Source organism: Geotrypetes seraphini, chromosome 2 (assembly GCF_902459505.1).
Source record: "Geotrypetes seraphini chromosome 2, aGeoSer1.1, whole genome shotgun sequence".
In the NCBI taxonomy this organism is placed as follows: Eukaryota; Metazoa; Chordata; class Amphibia; order Gymnophiona; family Dermophiidae; genus Geotrypetes; species Geotrypetes seraphini.
Genome location: NC_047085.1, coordinates 314,819,678 through 314,840,097, shown reverse-complemented (window position 1 = coordinate 314,840,097; position 20,420 = coordinate 314,819,678). Strand labels below are relative to the sequence as shown.

General features: G+C 45.6%; 2 protein-coding genes across 12 annotated transcripts in view; one reads left to right on the top strand and one right to left on the bottom strand.

Moving 5' to 3' along the window:
• EAF1 (ELL associated factor 1) overlaps positions 1–12,693 on the bottom strand; it is an 84,001-nt gene extending 71,308 nt beyond the window's left edge. For all 4 annotated transcript variants that reach the window (XR_004538017.1, XR_004538019.1, XR_004538018.1 and 1 more), the window contains exons 1-2: positions 12,565–12,693; positions 2,580–2,674 (exon numbers count right to left, since the gene is read on the bottom strand). Coding sequence is in view for 1 of the 4 variants with exons in the window: in XM_033930050.1 (XP_033785941.1) it covers positions 2,580–2,674; positions 12,565–12,667 (198 nt within the window). In the remaining 3 variants the exon portion in view is untranslated. The remainder of the gene's footprint in view (positions 1–2,579; positions 2,675–12,564) is intronic.
• The window catches only part of METTL6 (methyltransferase like 6), a 47,572-nt gene continuing 39,612 nt past the window's right edge, over positions 12,461–20,420 (top strand). For 6 of the 8 annotated variants that reach the window (XM_033930047.1, XM_033930042.1, XM_033930049.1 and 3 more), the window contains exon 1: positions 12,993–13,131. The gene's annotated coding sequence lies outside the window, so the exon portion shown is untranslated. The other 2 variants (XM_033930044.1, XM_033930043.1) reach the window with 2 other exon arrangements.

Genomic DNA, 20,420 nt, shown 5'->3' with positions numbered 1-20,420 from the left:
AATGGCTGGCGGCACAATTCACACCATTGGCATGTTCCACATTTACGATGGAATCCATTTAAATCAATTTTTTTACTTTTACTTTGCAAAAAAAACCCCATAAACTTACAGATATTTGATGGAGAATTTTGGATATGATTGAATGTGGGTGGGAGGGAGATAACTTTGAAAGATTTTTGAATTATAAGGAACAGAAATGGATCTATAAGATGAATACAGTGGCTTTTAATGGCCTTAATGAGGAGTTGGATTGGATGTTCTTAGTGTGAAATGATAGGTTGCTGATACCACGTGGTATGTGGGTATATAGTATGAAAAAAACAATGCGGTCATTTTGTAAGAAGGTAACATTGATATGGAGAGCACTTGAGGCAGTAGTTTCAGTAAGTGTCTTTTTTAAGTTATGGGGTGATAGGACCGGTGAAATAAACTGTTCTTGATAGACCTTTTTTGATTTGTAGAGAAATAACACCTGATGCAGCTCAGTATTGAAACATGGTGCTATATTGGATACTATGGTGAATAATGGAATGCTGCTATTACTGGAGAAATGAAAGAGGAAGACAATCAAGTAAATTTAAAAGATATAGAAAATTTAAAGAATATTTATAGGTGATTAACCTGAATAAATGAATAATATGAATAATGGACTTTGAGAAAAATTTTTATATGGAAAATTCTGAAAAGGACTAATGGATCTGATGGGCCTATATAAGTATTTTGAAATCTTAAGATAATTTTAGAGGGTTTTTGCTATAGATTGTTAAGACTTCTGACCATTTAATTAGACAGACAGATCTGAGACTTCATATATGTTGTCAAATACATGTACAGTCGACTCCACCTAAGTGCACGTTGGTTAAGCGCACGCTTTGGTTATCCGCAGCCTACCACCATGGTCCTGGGGTTTTTTTTAACATTAAAGTCAGTGGACATAAACTCCGGATAATTGCAATTTTGATAAGCACACAATCTGCTTATGCGCACTGATGTTATATGTCGCACCTATATGCATTCACATTACGTTCACTCCGGTTAAAAGCAATCACGTTCTTACATTGATGAGCCATGTGTTTTGGATCAGCAGTCTAGGCCTGGCCAGGTGTTTGAACTTTTGAAACTGCATCATGGTGTCTTGTGGAGAAAAACCTGTGTCTTTGGCTGGTCAAAAGTCATTGTCTCTGGCTGAACATGTCCACCACGCTGGACAAAAGTCATTGTCTTTGGCTGAACGTGTCGATGTCTTAAAGAGATTTGACCAACGGGAGAGTCAGGTCTCTATTGCAAAACATTACAGTGTTCATCCTAGTAAGATTTCTCTGATTCACAAAAAAAAAAGCAAGCCATACTGAAAGACTGGCAAAACAACAGCAATCCTACCAGGAAATGGAAAAGAATTGGGAAGACTGGAGACGTTGCTACAATGGTTTGCTGAAGCTAGACGTCGTCAACTGCCAATCAGTGGGCCTCTGCTTACTTCAAAGCAACAAATGGATGGCTAGAGAGGTGAAAAGTTTATAATGCTTAAAATTTAAGAAGCAGCATGGCGAAAAACAAGATGCAGATGAGTTTGGTGCAGAAAGATGGGTCATGGAAGTGTTGCCATCGGTCACTGGTGGATATGAACCATGCAACGTTTTCAATGCCAATGAGACGGGACTGTACTGGCGTGCCATCCCTGATGGAACATTGGCTTTCAAACGCGGCTTCAAGGTGCCAAAGGAACGATTGACATCGCTACTCATTTGCAATATGGACGATAGTGAAAAGCTCGAGAAACTGATGATTGGGAAGAATCGAAATCCTCAGTGCTTCAAAAATATTAAATGCCTGCCTCTTGAATATGAAAGCAACAAAAACGAATGGATGATGGTGACACTGTGGATTGAATAGTTGCAAAAGCTTGACAATCTGATGAAAAGGTGTAGGAGACACATTGTAATGATGTGTGATAACTGTGCAGCATACAGCAATGACATACGACTAACCAACATCAAACTTGTGTTTCTGCCACCAAACATAACCTCTTTGATCCAACCGATGGACCAGGGGATAATCGCCAACTTCAAACGTCATTACAGGCCGCTTGTCCTAAGATATGTGATGGCAGTGATTGATGCAAGCACGGAATCCAGCCCTCGAGCTGATGAGTTCACGAGATAAATGAAGGTGCTCGACTCTCTTTATATGGTACGGGAGGCGTGAAGTCGAGTTTCATCATCAATGATTTCAAAAATTTATGGAGTCAGAGGCTACTTAACAGAAAAGGAATGCCTTCCCAGATACAGTGAATATCTAAATCAGGGCTTCCTGAGAATTCCCCAGCCAGTCAGGTTTCCAGGATTCCCACAATGATTATGTAGAAGATAAATTTGCATCAATTATATCTCTGTTGTATAAAAGTTTAACTCAAAGGCATGTTCACTGCAGACATCCTGAGAACTTTACAGGTTGTGGGGTCCCGTGGACAGGATTGAGAATCTGTGCACTCAGTTTTGACTACTAAAATATGTGCGAGTAAGATGGAAAAAAGTTTTAAATATTTCAGGAATACGTTAGAAAGTTATACTGAAACTTACTGGAATATGTGGCAAAGTAATTGTGACTTCATCCCCTTTGCCAACCTGTAGCTCTCCCTCACAGGATGTGTCAATTGATGCCGGCTTGAAATCATCTGTAGAGGGGAAAAACATTGATTTGCAAATACATGTACAAATTCCACTGAGCACACCAAAGAATATACAATATGGGAGTAATTGTAAGAATGAAAATATGCACACATAAGTTAAGTGTGAGCTCATGCCTTCTATAGAGCTAGTGTATGTGTGTGCGCCTAAGTGCTGGGAATTCATATTCAGCTTACAGTATTCTATAAATTATACACATGCGAGTCCCACCCAGACTCCACATGTAAAATACATTATATACATATATGCAGAATAGTGCTTAGGCAGAATTCTGGCATTTACACACATAAGTGCCATTATTCTCATGAATTATGTAGGAAATTAGTACATAACTGTTGGCGTATACTTTATAGAATTGCTTTGCATATACAAGGCTACCCAGCACAGAAGCTTATCTTACCATGCAGTTCAGATATGGAATATATTACCACCTCCGATCAAACAAATTGTCTACTTATAGGTTCAGATTCAGGTTATTTGATATACCACAACATTTTCAAACAAGAAATCTAAGCAGTTTACAAAGTAAAAAAAGAGACTATTTGGGGAAGGATAACAAGACCAGGGAATAAGAATATTGACACAAGTGAGACATAAGGAGAATGGAGGCAAGGGAGAACAAATACAGAATATTGCATAGCCATTAAAGTTATTTGCTCCAAAACCTTTTGACATAACATCTTTTTGATGTGATGTTATGTGCAAAACCGGTAAGTGTTCAAATTTAAATCCTTAGGTAACATATATGATGTGATATCTGATAATCACAGCTCTTAAACTAATAAAAAAATACTGTGCAACTTTAAACAATAATATAATTATTTGTGAAATGCTCAGACCCTGCACCCCATGATTTGGTGATAACTCCAAACTGGGGTTCATAAGGGGATCATCATAGCTTTCACCGTCCCCATAAACCAACCACTCCAGTAAGCTAAAATTCAGTACTAATTAACTAACACTCTACAGAAATGATATTGAGAGTAATTCTTCAATAACTTATCTGAAAATGGAGGTATTGTTGATTGTTGTGAACCCCAGACCAATTAAAAAGACTACTCCATTCTATTTCTTCTCTTTTTTTCTTTGTTCTTATTAGACTGATCAGTTATCCCCGTCCCCCCGACTCGAGTTTCAAGTCTTCATCAGGGAAGGACACTGAATTTAGCTCTCCATATCGAATGGGCAACAGAAACACTTCTGGAGGAGTGGAAGAAAATCCATGAACAGAGGAAACGCAGGATATTACCGTATTTTCACGCATATAATGCACGCGTTATACACGATTTTTACAAACCGTGCATAACCTAGCGCGTTTTACAATGTTTTTTTTACATAGTTCACCCCCCCGACGTCCGATTCAACCCCCCGCAGGACCGCTCGCACCCCCACCCCGAAGGACCGCTCGCACCCCCACAGCCTCCCCCCCCATCATGGAGAAGCTCCTATCGTTCTCCTGCTGCTTCCTCTGCCGGCGATCCCGGGCCTTCTGTGAGCCCTGCATCTGAAATGCTTCCTCTTCCGGCGGTCCCGGCCCTTCTGTGAGCCCTGCGTCTGCGCTGCTTCCTGCTTCACAGAAGGGTCGGGACCACTGGAAGAGGAAGCATTTCAGACGCAGGGCTCACAGAAGGCCCGGGACCGCCGGCAGAGGAAGCAGCAGGAGAACGATAGGAGCTTCTCCATGATGGGGGGGGGAGGCTGTGGGGGTGTGAGCGGTCCTTCGGGGTGGGAGTGCGAGCAGTCCTGTGGGGGGGGTGTGAATCGGACATCGGGGGGGGCATCAGGCTTTCAGGGTGGGGACAGGACTTCAAGGGGGAGAGGAGAGTCGGGGCGGCCAGAGGAGAGTCGGGGCGGGCGAAAGGAGAGTCGGGGTGGCCAGAGGAGAGTCAGGGCGGGCGAAAGGAGAGTCGGGCGGCGACAGTCAGGGCGGCATGCGCGGTATACGGGTGTGCGTGGTATATAAAAATTTCTTTACATAAATTATAGTTTCCCGCGCGCTATACCCGTGTGCGCAGTATATGAGTGAAAATACGATACTTTAAAGGACTTATGGTTAGGAATAACTAGAGTTGAAGGGTATCTCAGGGTAACGATGAAACAAATGGGGGATTTTTCTCAGTCAGTTTCTTCTAAATTAGAAAATGTGGATTCTAACTTAGGTTGTTTGGATAAACGACTAAATACTATTGAAACTCAATGTAATAATTTACAAGTTGTCTCGGTATCAGCGGTTAAAGATTCTACAGTGATGCATTCTAAAATTGAATTTATGGCGAATATGAATAGAGTGAAAAATCTCCGCTTGGTCAATTTTCCAGTAACTCATTTATTGTCACCTGAAATTTTATTAAGGAAGATTTTTAAAGAAGTACTGGGAATGGCCAATGCGGAGAATTTTCCAATAAGTAATTATTACTATATTCCTCAAAAAAAAATTGAATCTGCCCAGGAGGTGGACCATCTGACCACACCAGAAGTAAACTTGACTGAATTTTTGGAAGATACACAGGATGTGATTCAGAGTCGGTCCACCCTGGTAATAACGTGCATGAGCGAGATGCACAAAATGTTGATAATGAAACTTTACTTCAAAAATAGGTTAATGAAATTTAGTGGGGATTTGGTTAGGATTTTTCCGGATGTATCTAGGACCACTCAAATGAGGAGGAAAGAATTTCTGAAATTGAAAGATAGAGTTTTGGCCCTGGAGGCATCCTTTTACCTGAAATTTCCCTGTAAATGTCTGGTTAAGTTACAAGATATTGAGTTCGCCTTTTGGGATCCTATACAACTACAACAATTTTTAGTTGCCAGAGAACAGAAATGAGATTTGTTTCACCTAGCTGAGAATATAAGGAGAATTTAATTTAATAATATCCCACTTTAAGGAATGATTCAAGGTTCTCTAATGCGAACCGAGAATTATTGTCCTTTATTTTCTTGATTAGAAACAGCAATATGTGCTCCCCATTAATGTGGGCTTGAAAGGAATTATGTATCTATGGTTTGATTATGATTATGTATTGTTTATGTGTTTATCCTTTTTTCCTTTGGAATTATTGGATATTATAATGTATTCAAAATTTATAAATTAAAAAAAACACCCATCTAAGTCCCCTTTTGGCCTAAAGCCCTATATGTTGAAAGTAGAAGCAAAAAAAGGTCCAAAAGGAGTTTTAAAAAAAAATAATGGCCTGCCTCTACGTTCAGCTGTTTAAATGCCCAGACCACCACTATGTCTACACTAATAACATATAATCAACCTAAAAAAAAGAGCTTTTAGGCAAAGGAGGAGCCAGTCCTTCGCCTAAAAGCTGGATTCTGTAACTGGTGTCTGTCAAAAACAACACCAGTTACAGAATCCACCCCCCCCCCCAAACGATCGGGCCAGAAGAGAGCCCAAGCCCTCCTGGCTCCGCCGAGTACGATCGGGGCAAGAGGGAGCCCAAGCCCTCTTGCCCCAGCGATCTGGGAACCCTCCCCCCGCCGATAACGATTGGGCCAGGAGGGAACCCAAGCTCTCCTGGCCATGCGACCCCCCCCCACAAGATCAGGCAGGAGGGAGCCCAACCCCTCCTGCCCAGGTGAGCCAACTACCCCCCACCCCCCTAAAATATGGGCAGGAGGGATCCTAGGCTGATCCTAGGCCCCGATTGGCCCCACCTGCCGACCCGCAAGACCCTCCTGCTGACCCCTCGATCCCCCCTACTCCCCTACTTTAACATCGTTGGCTGGACAGACGGGTGCCAAGCCCGTCCGTCTGGCAGGCCAGCCATCACAGGAATGGCTGGCCTTAGTGTCTGATTGGCCCAATGGCTCAAACCTCACCCACAAGTGGGGCCTGAGTCGCCTGGGCCAACCAAAATAGGCCCAGTAGCCTTTGGCCCCTCCTTCTCCTGGTATGACAACAGAGGTGTTTCTCCTTGGGGCACAGAGAGGGATACTGTATCTCTATCAAGTGCTCACAGATATAGGCCACCTGAAAAGCACTGAAATCCCAATTTAATTGGAGCCACTTGGACGTACTGACCTACTTGCAATTGAAACATTATGTGGTATCCCTCCAGGCACTCCTACTTACCACTGACACTTATACAAGGGCTGTTCTAAAAGTATCAGACCTTAATTTTTCTTGCTTAAACAAATAAAGCTAGGGAGGCGTGGTTTAGTGCACGTATGTAGGCGACCCTAATGTGAATACTTGAATTTTTTTCCTGCCTATAGAAGCTGTCAGTTGCCGGCAGACCGCCGATGAGTGAGCGTGGTCCGATTTTCATTTTTGATAAAATGACAGAAAAAGTTGAACAACGCTACTGCATTAAATTTTGTGTAAAGCTTTGCGATTCCCAAGTGGAAACGATCCACAAGATTCAACAAGCCTTCGGGGATGAAGCAATGGGCACTACACAGATAATGGAGTGGTACAACCGCTTCAGAGATAGCCGCACATCAGTAGAGAGTGAAGCACGTTCTAGTATGCCCTCAACATCCAGAAATGAGATCGTCATTGACCAAGTGAAGACCCTGGATCGTCGAATCATGATCAGAGAACTTGCAGATGAGGCAAGCATCAGTGTTGGATCCGTTCATTCCGTTTTGACTGAGGATTTGAGCTTCAGGAGAATTTCAGCGAAGTTTGTGCCAAAGCTGCTAACGATCGAGCAGAAGAAACTCCGTTTGGAGATCGCACAGGACATACTGGAGACTGTAAACAGTGATCCCAACTTTCTCAGCACAGTGATCACTGGCAATGAGTCCTGGGTTTATGGGTACGAACCAGAAACCAAGTTGATGTCTTCATAATGGAAGCATTCAACATCCCCAAGGCCAAAAAAAGGCAGGTCCACAGCAATGTCAAAGTCATGCTGACCGTCTTCTCTGACTCCAGTGGCGTGGATCATCACGAGTATGCACCACACAGCACAACCATCATGAAGGGGTACTACCAAGAGGTTCTGTGTCACCTTCGTAATGCTGTGAGACGCAAATGGCCGGACTTGTGGGCAGCGGGCAATTGGCAGCTCCATCATGATAACATACTTGCCCATTCGTCACATTTGATATGGAGTTTCCTGGCCAAATACAACACACCTGTAATTCCTCAGGCTGCCTTCTCTCCCAACATGGCTCCATGTAACTTCTGGAAGAAGTGTGTGGCAGCCCAAGGAGACTACTTTGAAGGAGATTAGTATAAGATTGTTGTATCTGAATACGAGTATTTTTTATGAATAATGGTCTGATACTTTTTGAACAGCCCTCGTAAACTCTTCTGTGAACTATGCTGCTTAGATGCCCAACTGGGAGTACTGTTGAAATTTTTTCATAAGTGTTTGTTAGATTTGACAGCTGAACTAGATTATGATAGGTTGTCATTTGCTTGGAGTGGGAAACTAACTTTGACTTTATGGGGAGACCACTTAAATATTACTTGAGATCTTTGTATGGCTTATTACTGGATGTATGAAATGAAATGGGATAAAAATTTGTATGTCGGGTGTACATAGCACCTTGATGTGCTTGTGCCAAAATCTCTGGGTGGGTACATTCAAATTTGTTTGATCTAGGTCTATGCTGTCTCACATGTTCTGAACCTGCCCCTTCATACAAAGTTTTTGATCAAAGATATTTACTCAAGTAGAATGCATGTGGCAGGTCCAGTGGCATCAAAATAGCTACAGCCTTTCCTGGATTTTTGACATACCACATCCACTTCTAAGGGGGTTAAAAATGTTTTAGAAAAGGATTATACTGTTGGGGATGAAAACAATATTAACTAAATGGATAATGTTAGATCCTCCCATGCCCTCACAATGCTCCTCAGTCCTACCAGCCAGACTTTGACCTCAAACCCCCACTGGACTCACGTTAGCAGATGGGGAGAGGAAACATAGCACCCGTTCCTGGTGAAAACCCACCACGGGGCCACTCAGCCTACACTCAAGCTATCTGTAGACAAAACCTGGTGCAAGCCTTGCTCCCAAGGGACTGGTCCCTGAGCTCTCAGGCTGATAGTGCAGGCTGGCCAAGCAAGTACCCTGCAAAGCAGGCTGCCTCTTGGCTACAGACTTCAGTCCTCAAAGTCTGTATTCTCTAGCAGTCAGAAATGTCCCAACACCAGGAGCCTCTGAAGCAACAAAAAGCCTCACAACCGGATAACAAAAAAAAAAAAAAATTAAAGAAAACCAAACATGAGCAGAACAGACAGGCTTCTACCATCTCGCAAGTAGAAAGTATAACTGAGAAATTAGAGGATACCCAGAGTGATAGGAGGTGGAGTAGAAAATGTAAATGAGGCTCTCTACACTAGTTCTCACGATCAGAGATACACAACCCATGTGTTCAAGAATGATGTATCTATTACATTAGAAGTGTGGATGTTATGGAATCCTGGGCTTCAATTTTCAAATTGAAACTTAATAGGGAGAAAACAAATCCTCCCTTTTATTAAGTCATAGTTTCTACTGTGGCCCAGAGAGCTAAATGCTCTGATGCTCATAGAATTTTACAAGTGTTGGAGCAGGGTTATAGCATTTAAGGCCTGATTCTCTAAAAGTGCGTCCCGATTTTAGGCAGCTGTAGGCGTCCTACAGCTGTCTAATCAGCCAATCGGGATGCACGTTTAAAAAAAAAAAAAATGCTCCCCAGGCAGGCCGCCTATATTGAAGGCGAGGCCCGCAAGACACCTAGGCCCTGATTCTGAATAGGACGCCCGGGAGAGGCGTCCTATTCAGAATTGGCCTAAACTAAACCCTGATTCTGTAACCGGCGTCCATGTTACAATCGCGGGTTAGAGAAACGGGTTAGATTAGACACGGCCCGCTACACTTATCGCGGCAAGGGATCTCTCTGCCACTATAAGTATAGCGGGCCGCGGCCCCCTGACCAGGAGGGTGCCCAAACCCTCTGCCGAAGACGCACCCCCCCACACACTACCGACCGCCCCCCCCGCCCGCCCCCCCCCCCGACATTACCGATCTCCCCCCCCCCCCGACAATATCTTTCGCTGGCAGGAGGGTGTCCAATCCCTCCTGCCCGAAGACGCACCCCCCCCACCCCCGGCGCTAACAACCCCCAAACCTCCACTCCACCAAACCTGTTCTTAGATGGGTCTTGCACGTCTTGAGCCGGCAGGCACGCCTCGTCGAAATGAAGCGGGCCCGCCCCTTCCCGGCCCATCCTGCCGAAGCCTAAGGCCTGATTGGCCCAGGCTCTAGAAGCCTGGACCAATCAGGCCTTAGGCATAGCGGGTCCGCCCATCCCCACTAAGTCTAAGGTCTGATTGGCCTGGCCTTAGATTAAGTGGGGATGGGCGGACCCGCTATGCCTAAGGCCTGATTGGTCCAGGCTTCTAGACCAATCAGGCCTTAGGCTTCGGCGGGATGGGCCGGGAAGGGGCGGGCCCGCTTTATTTCGACGAGGCGTGCCTCGTGGAGGTTTGGGGGAGGTTAGCGCCGGGGGGGTGCATCTTCGGGCAGGAGGGATTGGGCACCCTCCTGCCAGCTATCGGTAATGTCGGGGGGGAGGGGGCAGTCGGTAGTGTCAGGGGGGGTGCGTCTTCGGGCAGAGGGTTTGGGCACCCTCCTGGTCAGGGGGCTGCGGCCCGCTATACTTATAGCGGCAGAGAGATCCCTTGCCGCGATAAGTATAGCGGCCGCGTCTACTTACAATGTAGGCCAGCATTTTGCTGGCCTACATTTTAAGCTTCTCCTCTACTAGGAAGATGCGTAGGGCCGCCTAGGTTCAGCCTAAGGCCCGCCTAAGGCCCTTAGACGAGCTTAGGCATCTTGCGGGTCTCCCTAGGCTCCCGGAGGTGCCTTCAGGCTTGCCTGGGGAGCATTTTTTTTTAAAAAAACGTGCATCCCGATTGGCTGATTAGACAGCTGTAGGACGCCTAAAATTGGGATGCACTTTGGAGAATCAGGGCCTTAGTGCCCCAGGCTGCGATAGAAACCTCTACCACAGCTTAGTAAAAGGGAACCAAAGTTTTTAACTTTGTCTAGTCCCAATAATCCTGCAATTAATAATAGCTTTACTATAGAAAATAACATCTATCCATTAGAAACCAATCTAAAAATATTAGGAATAATTTTTTATCAATATCTAACATTTGAACAAGTATTGGTTGTAACAACAAAAATGTTTAGGACCTTATGAAACTACTACTCCCATTTATCATTTCTATAGCACTGAAAGGAATACGCAGCGCTGTACATTTTGACATTTAATAGACGGTCCCTGCTCAGAAGAGCTTACAGTCTAATTTGGACAGACTGACATAACATATAGGTTGCAGTCTTTAGAGAATTAGAACTTGTTTCCACTGAAACATTTCAGTTACCGTTACAGTCTTTATTAATAGCACAGGTTACTGTAACACTATTTATGCAGAATGTAAGGAAATAGTGCTAAACAAATTTCTGTCTGCACAGGACACTGGCATATTTAATCTATAAGGTCTCTCAATAAAAGCAAGTGTCCCCTCTATTAATATCTCTACATTGGCTGCCTACATAAAGCTCAAACTGTATTTAAACTTTGCACTCTATCAAATATTATACAGTACTGCTAACTAGTTATATGCAGAGCCTGGTGAATCATCCTCCTTGCAAAGCTAAAATGGACACAAGGGAATATCTAATCTAATACTTAATTATCCTAAATGTAATAAAATAATTTGTAAATCAGTTCATTCTGCTGGTTTTGCATATCTAGAAACAAAATGGTGAACTTCACATCCCCTTGACATTAGGAGTCAAAGTAAATAATCTGATTTTTTCAAAGATCATTAAATAAGTTTTTGTTACGTAATGGCTAAGGGCTTCTTTTACAAAGCCACACTAGTGATTCCTGTACAGCAAATGTGATGAAGCCCACAGGAATTGAATGGGCTTTGTCACATTTGCTGTGTAGAAAGGACATTTAATGTGAAAGGAGCCCTAAGTGATGGAGTTTTGTTGTGGTTCTTTTATGTGTTCTTTTATGTATAAGTATTGCTTACTAGCATCTTATTGCATTTGAATTTTTGGGTTTTACTTTAGTAAACAATTGATTTGTTTTAGTCAGATTGTAAGCCACGTTGAAACAAAAAAAATTGTGGGGAGGGGTTTAAGTGGGATATAAATGTTAATAAATGAACTTAAATCTGAACATTTATTTCGTTAAGCAGTATCAAGGACCTTTGGGCTCTGGATTTTATAATCACTCATCATTCAAAGTTGGCATTTCCCCTCATAATACAGTCACATAACATAGTAAATCATATTCTGCATATACTGTAATGTTCAATACAGACCACAAGATCAGAATACTCAACGGAGAAAATACAGAAAAAAATTAAGATTACATAATTAACCAATATTTTTTTTTTAAATATATCTTCAAGATTTTTCAGAACAATAAGAGCGAGCTAATCCATTGTATTCCCAAAGGTAGCGAGTTCCAAATGTGTATGGTTTAATAAGACAGAGACAAACAGAAGGCTCTTTTAATTAAAAACAAAGATCGTAACCTTTAAGCAAAGCACACTGCGTGAGTCTACCCCCGTCTGGCTACTCTATAGTGGGCAAAACAAGGAAAAAGCCGTCTAGTCAATAGGTAAAAAAACGCCACCAAGTATCAGCCGCGAGGAAGGGCGCATAATAGACACACCCTCCCATCGCCATGGTAACTCCATAAACCTACTCCAAGCAGGCCTTCTCATCTTACCAGGTAGTTTTGTCTCGGGGGGCGGGGCTCCGATTCTCTTTAAAAGCAAAAGAAAGATAGCACGCTCTCAAGTACACGGTCAAGAGCAGGGCTTCTGGAATGGAGGCGTGCCCCTCCCCCCCTACTCTCAGGAGAGGCAGTCTGTGGCTTTAAGGGTGGGAACTGTACTCACAGCGTATCGTGTGGAAGGAGGACTTGGGTCGCTTCTCGAAGCTCTCGCCCAGCCGCAGCCCGTGCTCCTCACGGTCTTGCAGCGGATTCGCCGTCCCGTTCATAATCAGCGACAGAAAAATACGGACAACGGCGCCGCAAACAGATTCGCTCCGCCCCTACCAATTACGTCACAATGTAAACAAACCGCTGAGAGTAGCGGTAAACGGAACGGTCAGTCGCGCGCACCAGAATAGCAGCAGCAACAACAACAACCGGGAAGAGTTAGGCTGCAGCCCTCCTGTCACCCGCAGCATAGCACGCCCCTTGCCGCCAAACCCCTCCCGGCTTCCGCTTCCGGCAGTGTGTCTACTTCCGGTTTGCACTACAGCTAGGGTGGTTAGTAGCTTGGTTTGTGGCGCGCGCTCTGGTGAAAAATCAACTTCTGAACGTACGCATAGATGCGACTGTTCTCCGCAAAGAAACGTTTCTTTCTCGCGATACTCTCGTGGGCACTCGAGGTGTGGTGCCGTGCTGCTAACGTCAGTCGCTTTCTCGCCCGGTGAATCCTGGGCATGGCGTTTTCTGGGTGGGTGATGAAATTCTAGAGAACCTTGGGGAAAATGTGCTGAATGTCCAGATATACAAGGTTGCTACCTGGCTTGTTTTATTCAGCCAGGTGGCTGTCAAAAATTACAGGATATAAGAAGTTGTATTGTATTCAGGGCTGCTGCCAAGGGTATTAAGTGCACTCCCCTCAACAATATTTAGGTCGCTTTTTGGAAAGTGCCCATTTCCCCTCCTGCCCTCTGTTGTCCCTTTGAATCTGTGTGTTTTTCAGGAGTCGGGGCTTATTGTTTTGCTTTGATTCCAGTTGGCTCCCCCCCGAAACTGCTGCCTTAAGTGACTGCTTAGTAGTGCCCAATGGTTGTGAGTCGACCCTGGTTTTCAGAAGGATCTAGATAAGTTCAAGTATGTTATGGGGATAAATTAACCTGTCCTAAAAAAATGAAGCTAGTTAGCAATCCTGAGTACTGTATATACCCTGGGAATGAAATGGCTTTTACCCTCATGACCTGGGTATAAGGTAGCTAAAAAATAAATAAAATAGGCAAACTGTGGTACATGTTTATTGTGCTAATTTATTCTGAAGAATATTTCATATATAATAATGAACCCCTACACTTGGATCCCAGCCATAAAGAAAGAGGAGGGTGGAATTTCAAATACTGTCTTTTTGTGGTTTCAATCAAAGCAGTTTACATATTATATGTTAGTTGTCATCGACTCGTGTTCGAGTCCTAGCGGCTTGATGATATCATTAAGCTTTTATGGCAGAATACAGAAGTATATTGCCAGACCATTCTTCAGGGTACATATCATACACATACATAGGTACTTATTTCATATCTGGGGGAATGAGTTAAGTGACTTAACCAGAGTTTCAAGTTGCTGCAGCCAGACTCAAACTAGTTTGCAGGCCACTGCACTAAATCATTAGGCTACTCTACACTCCAAAAGTAGAGAGTGATAATGGAGTTTATTGCACGTGAAATCTTATTTAGAATAAATTAGGTGAACATGAGTCGCTGTACCGAGACCCTCTTGGACCATCTACAATTGCTGCAAAATGGCTCTAGCCAGAATGGTTTTTGGCCTACACTGCCAAGAAAGGAACTTTCCTTTTTTTTTTTTTTTTTTTTTTTTTTTTTTTACAAAAGCTTCACTGACTCCCCATTTAAGCCTTTGTACATTTAAGAAATGTACCATGACTTTCAGAATAATTCATGAAATGACACCTTCCTGTCGTCCTACATTAGGGTTATTAAAAAGTCAAAAAATTTATTACTCTCAATCTGTTCATAAAATGTTTTCAACTTTTTTTGACATCTTCTTTTCTTTATCAGGCTATGAAAACTTTGGAATTCTTTACCTCCTGCCTTAAGAACATAGCTTTGCTACATGGAGATTGCTTAAAACATATCTTTTTAAAATTAATTTTAGAAATTTGGAATGAAATATTTTCTGGCTGTAATCAAATAGGGACTTCTGGTATTCTGTTAATTTTACTTAATATTCTATTTTTAGCTGGTTTTATAGTAATTCAGGGATACTGTGGTTCCTGTTTTTAAATTCTTATTGTAATCCATTCTAAGCCTGTTTGGCAATGTACTGAAATAAAAGTTCTTGTATTTTATAAGTTTAATTTTTTATTGAAAATGTTAATAATATACAAAGAATATAGGAGAACACATTAAGCAATAGCATATCATGCTACTCTGTAAACTATATGTGTTAGGAAAACAAATGTGGAAATGGAAGAATTGTATAAAATGATATATAGTTGGTACCCTCATTGCTAAAAGGACTTGCAAAACAATAACAAAGGACTCCATACATTTTTAAAGTGAAGCAAAGACCCTTTACATTCTACTATTAACCTTTCATTTTTAAGTATGTTATGTAAAGAGGACCACCAAAATTGAAAGCAAATGAGTGATTTTTCCAGTTGTGAATTACTGTTAAGGTGATTGCCATAAGTATATGAACCGATTTTTTTTTTTTTTTTTTTTTTTTAATATATATTATAGAGTATTGACTCGGGCAAGCAGATATTAATATGGCAAGTGTATAAGAAAGATATTTTGAGATTATTATTAAAACCATTCTGTTCCCGACTTCCTTCCAAATATTATTTCTTCCATGTGTAAATTTAGGAAAAGTTCTGTTCTTTTAGTATGGCCTTGCTTCCTCTTTTCAAAGATTGCCGTCCTTTGTTCTGTTTTTTTGAATACTTCATAGACACACAGTTCTATATCTTTGTGGGTGACATGCAGCTACTCATACCCATTGAACCTGATTTATCTGCAGCTTGGAATAAACTGACTACCTGTCTTACATCAATTTAAGAATGGCTAAAAACAATATATGTTGCCTTAACCCAAGTAAAACCAAGCTTTTATGAGTCCCTAACACAAGTGGGCACATACCTGACATCTAGCTGTATTGCAAGTCAGAACCTTGCAATGCAGCTAGATTCAACACATACTTTGAACCCCCAAATCCAAGCAACATTCGAGCTGCTTCTATTATTTGCAACAACTATGCAGCCTTTCTCCTTACACTGGGAAGGCAAATCTTTTCTCAGTTGAACGTGCCATGATAACATCAAGATTGTATTATTGTAATGTACTCTGTACTGGTCTGACTACAAAGGGTCTGCACCAACTCTGATTGATTCCAAATTCTGTGCAAAACTAATAGGAGGCTGTAAGTGACGTGAGCACATCGCATCATTTTTGTAAAAACGTCACAAGCCAGAGCTAAATTTAAAACTTATACTTCAAGGCCCTGAAAGGAAATGGCCCAGAGTACTTGAAGAACAGGATCTCCCTCTATAAACCTTCAATGTCACTAAGGTCCTTCCAAAGAGTATCCCTAACCACACCCTCATAAGAATTGCCGCTGCTGGGTCAGACCAGTGGTCCATTGTGCCCAATAGTCCGCTCATGCGGCAGCCCTTAGGTCAAAGACCAGTGCCCTAACTGAGACTAGCCTTACCTGCGTACGTTCTGGTTCAGCAGGAACTTGTCTAACTTTGTCTTGAATCCCTGGAGGGTGTTTTCCCCTATAACAGCCTCTGGAAGAGTGTTCCAGTTTTCTACCACTCTAAGTGAAGAAGAACTTCCTTACGTTTGCACGAAATCTAGCCCCTTTTAACTTTAGAGAGTGCCCTCTCGTTCTCTCTACCTTGGAGAGGGTGAACAACCTGTCTCTTATCTACTAAGTCTATTCCCTTCATTATCTTGAATGTTTCGATCATGTCCCCTCTGTCTCCTCTTTACAAGGGAGAAGATGCCCAGTTTCTCTAATCTCTCACTGTATGGCAACTCCTTCAGCCCCTTAACCATTTTAGTCACTCTTCTCTGGCCCCTTTTGAGTAGTACTGTGTCCTTCTTCATGTACGGTGACCAGTGCTGGATGCAGTATTCCAGGTGAGGGCGTACCATGGCCCAGTACAGCGGCATGATAACCTCTGATCTATTTGTGATCCCCTTCTTAATCATTCCTAGCATTCTGTTCGCCCTTTTCGCCACAGCCACGCATTGCGCGGTGGCTTCATTGACTTGTTGACCAGTACTCCCAAGTCTTTTTCCTGGGGGTCTCTCAGAGTACTGCATCAGAACATCCTGTATTCGTGTATAAGATTTTTGTGACCGACATGCATCACCTTACACTCATCCACATTAAACCTCATTTGCCATGTCGTGGCTCATTTCTCAAGCGTGTTTATGTCACATTGCAGGTCTTTGCAATCCTCCTCTCTGAAGGACATCACATGATATGATACCCACCAGTAGCCTCCACACTCTGGAATGCACTCACTGAAAGACTTTGCTTAACATAAGACTACCGTATATACTTGAATATAAGTCTATCTGAGTATAAGACGAGATACCCTTTTCCCCCAAAAAGAGAAAAAAGATTGACGCGAGAGGGTGGGGTGTTAATATTTATCCCAGGACAAGCAGACAGCATATTCTCACATGTGGGTGACGTCATCCACGGAGCCCCGACGCGGACAGCTTTTCAAGCAAACTTGAAAGAAATTTCAAGCTTGCTGTGCTGCACCACGCATGTGTATGCCTTCCCGCTCCACTAGAGGGTGCATCCCCACCTCGTGGTCCTCAGTTCTGTAGTTTCCGCGGAGCCAGAAGCCCTGTCTTGTTTTCTTTCCATGTGAAGTGCCTTCTAGCACCGCGGCTTTGTTTTGTCGGAGTCGCTGTGCGTTGTCTTATTCCGTTGTTTTTTGCTCTCGTTTAAAAAAAAAAACCAAAAACTTTTTCCTCGTGTTCGGCATCCGGGGGCTCCCGGTTTGCTGTGGCCGCTGGACCTCGATCGGTCGCGGCCTGTTGGTTTTTCATGTCCCGGCCCTTGTCGGGGTTCAAAAAGTGCACCAAGTGTGATCGGCTGCTGTCGATCACCGACCCCCATCTGTGGTGCCTGTTGTGTTTGGGTGCGGACCACCCTATGGATTCCTGCCCCCGGTGTGCGACTTTTCAGCCTCGGGCCCTCCACCGCCATCGTGCATGCATGGCGGAGCTTTTTGTGGTAGAGCTCTCGGCGGGCCCGGCCTCAACTTCGGCCCCGGCCTTGACCTCGGCCTTGGTCTCCTCGGCCCCGCCTCGGCTGTCTTCAACCTTGAAGCCCTCATCCTCGGGCTCGAAGCCGCCTCAGGGTAAGTCCCCACTTCCCTCCTCAGGCGCTGTTCCGGTGAAGAAGCCATCCTTGGGGTCCTCGACGGGGGCGGGTGGGTCGACCTCGGACCCGCCCCGGTCTTCTAAGTCATCTACTCCTCGGGAATACTCGTTACTGAGGTCGCCCTCTGCGGAGTATCCAGCTGCGTCCGACATGCCGTCCATGATGGCGGTCCCGGTCTTTCAGGACATGCTCCGGGCGCTTATTTCCTTGGAGCTGTCCTCGGCCTTAGCCCATTTGCAGCCTTCCTCGGCCCCGGCCCAGCCTGAGCGCAGCGTCCGAGTGCCCCGGGACAAGGTGCGCCGGACCCGCCGGCTCTCCTCCTCGGACTCCTCATCCAAGGCCTCAGGGGGGGTTCCTCGCACTCGGGTCGGCCTCGGCTGAAGCGCCATTCCAGGAGGCCGAAGCATTCTCGAGGTTCGCCTCCGAGGCATGGTCACTCCCCGCCAGCCCGGGACGTCGAGGCGCTCCGGGTTTTTGAGCTTACCCTTTCTAATCCGAGGTTGCTTCGATCTCCTCCTCGGAAGGGTTCGCCCCGGGGCTCCCGGGATTCCTCTCCGAGGCGTCGGAAGGTTTCTGTGCCCCGTACCCCGAGGTCTTCCCCGAGGGGCTCCTCGGGACCTCGGAGGTCTCCGACCCCGGTGCATTCCCTCAGCGCTGTTTCTTGGGGGTCGGATGTGGGAGCTGGCCGTGAGCCCCGCTATTCACGCGAGGCCTCGCCTTCATTTTCAGCGGCTCGTGGTTCCCGCTCGCCTTCCCCGGAGGATGACCGGTCCGGTTTGCGTCCCTCCTCGTTTTCGAGGTTTGTTCAGGACATGGGGCGAGCATTGGATTTGGACCTCTTGGGGTCCCAGTATTCCAAGGAATTCTTGGCGGAGCAGGATTTGCCTTACCCGCCTAGGGAGTCTCCCCGCCTCCCGTTGAACCCGGTTCTGCAGCAGGCTTTTTTATGGAATCTGGAATCCCCCTATGCGGTGACGGCTGTCCCCTCCAAAATGGAATCCAAGTACCTCACAGTGCCTTGTAAAGGGTTTGAAAGGGATCAGTTGTCCCACCAGTCCTTGATGGTGAAGTCCTCCCTCAAGAAGTCCCAGCCTTCTAGGGTTTCCGCTGCGGTTCCACCGGGGCGCGAGGGTCGCACCCTTGATAAATTTGGACGGAGACTATATCAGAACTCCATGATGGTGAATCGGGTTCTGAATTATGCCTTCACATTCACTTCGTACCTCCGTCACATGGTGAAGTCTATGCCGACCTTTCACGGGGTCTTGCCGGCATCTCACCGAGGCAAGTTTGGGAGGCTGATTGAGTCTCTCTCCCAGCTTCGTCTGTATTTGTTTCATGTGACATATGACGCGTTTGAACTGACCTCCAGGGTCTCTGCGTTTGCGGTCGCTATGCGCCGATGGCGTGGCTCAGGATCGTTGATATGGATCCTAACCTGCAGGAGCGCCTGGCCAATCTGCCCTGTGTGGGCTCGGAGCTCTTTGACGAGTCCCTTGAGGCGGCCACGAAACGCCTCTCGGAGCACGAACGGTCTTTCGCTTCTCTGGTGCGCCCCAAGGCGAAACCGTCGGCACCTAAGACCTACCGGGCTCCGCCTAGGCGCTACCCGCAGAAGACCACGCCGGCTTTCTCCAGGCCACCGCCTAGGAGACCTCCTCAGCAGCCTCGGGCGCAGCAGCAGAAGCCTCAGGCACAGGGGGCGTCTAAGCCCGCTCCGTCCTTTTGACGCCTTGGGCGGTTGGGGGCGGGCCCCTCCGCACTGTCGTCGACCCCGCTGCCCAGACCCCGCTGCCCATCGGGGGTCGTCTTCGCGCATTCTATCACTCTTGAACCCTTCTCACCTCGGATGCTTGGGTCCTTCGGGTCGTATCAGAGGGTTATTCCCTCAACTTCCGGGAACTTCCTCCGGACAGTCCGCCCGGCGCGTGTCCTTCCAACAGATCGCAGCTTCCCCTTCTCCTTTCGGAGGCCAGGGCTTTGTTGCGCCTCCGGGCGGTGGAACGTGTCCCCCCCCTGTCAGCGGGGCAAGGGGTTCTACTCCTGCTATTTTTTGGTCCCGAAAATGACCTGGGACCTGCGCCCCATTTTGGACCTCCGGCGGCTCAACAAATACCTTGTCCGGGAGAAGTTCCGTATGCTCTCCCTTCCGGTTCTGTACCCGCTGCTGGACGAGGGGGACTGGATGTGCTCCCTCGGCCTGAAGGAGGCTTATACCCATGTTCCGGTGCATCCCGCCTTCCGCAAATTCCTGTGTTTTCAGGTGGGGGAGTTGCACCTTCAATACCGGGTTCTCCCCTTCGGATTGGCTTCGTCCCTTCGAGTCTTCATGAAGTGCTTGGTGGTGGTCGCAGCAGCCCTGTGGTCCCGAGGGCTGCAGGTCTTTCCTTACCTGGATGACTGGCTGATCAAGGCCTCATCCAGGGAGGGGGTTATCTTAGCCACCCAACAGACTATCATCTTTCTTCAGAGTCTGGGGTTCGAGGTGAATTTTCCCAAATCCCAGTTGTGCCCCTCTCAATCCCTACAGTTTATCGGGGCCGTGCTGGACACGGTTCGCCTCCGTTCATTCCTTCCTCCTCCTCGTTTGGAGACCCTGATCCGCCTGAGTCGGCG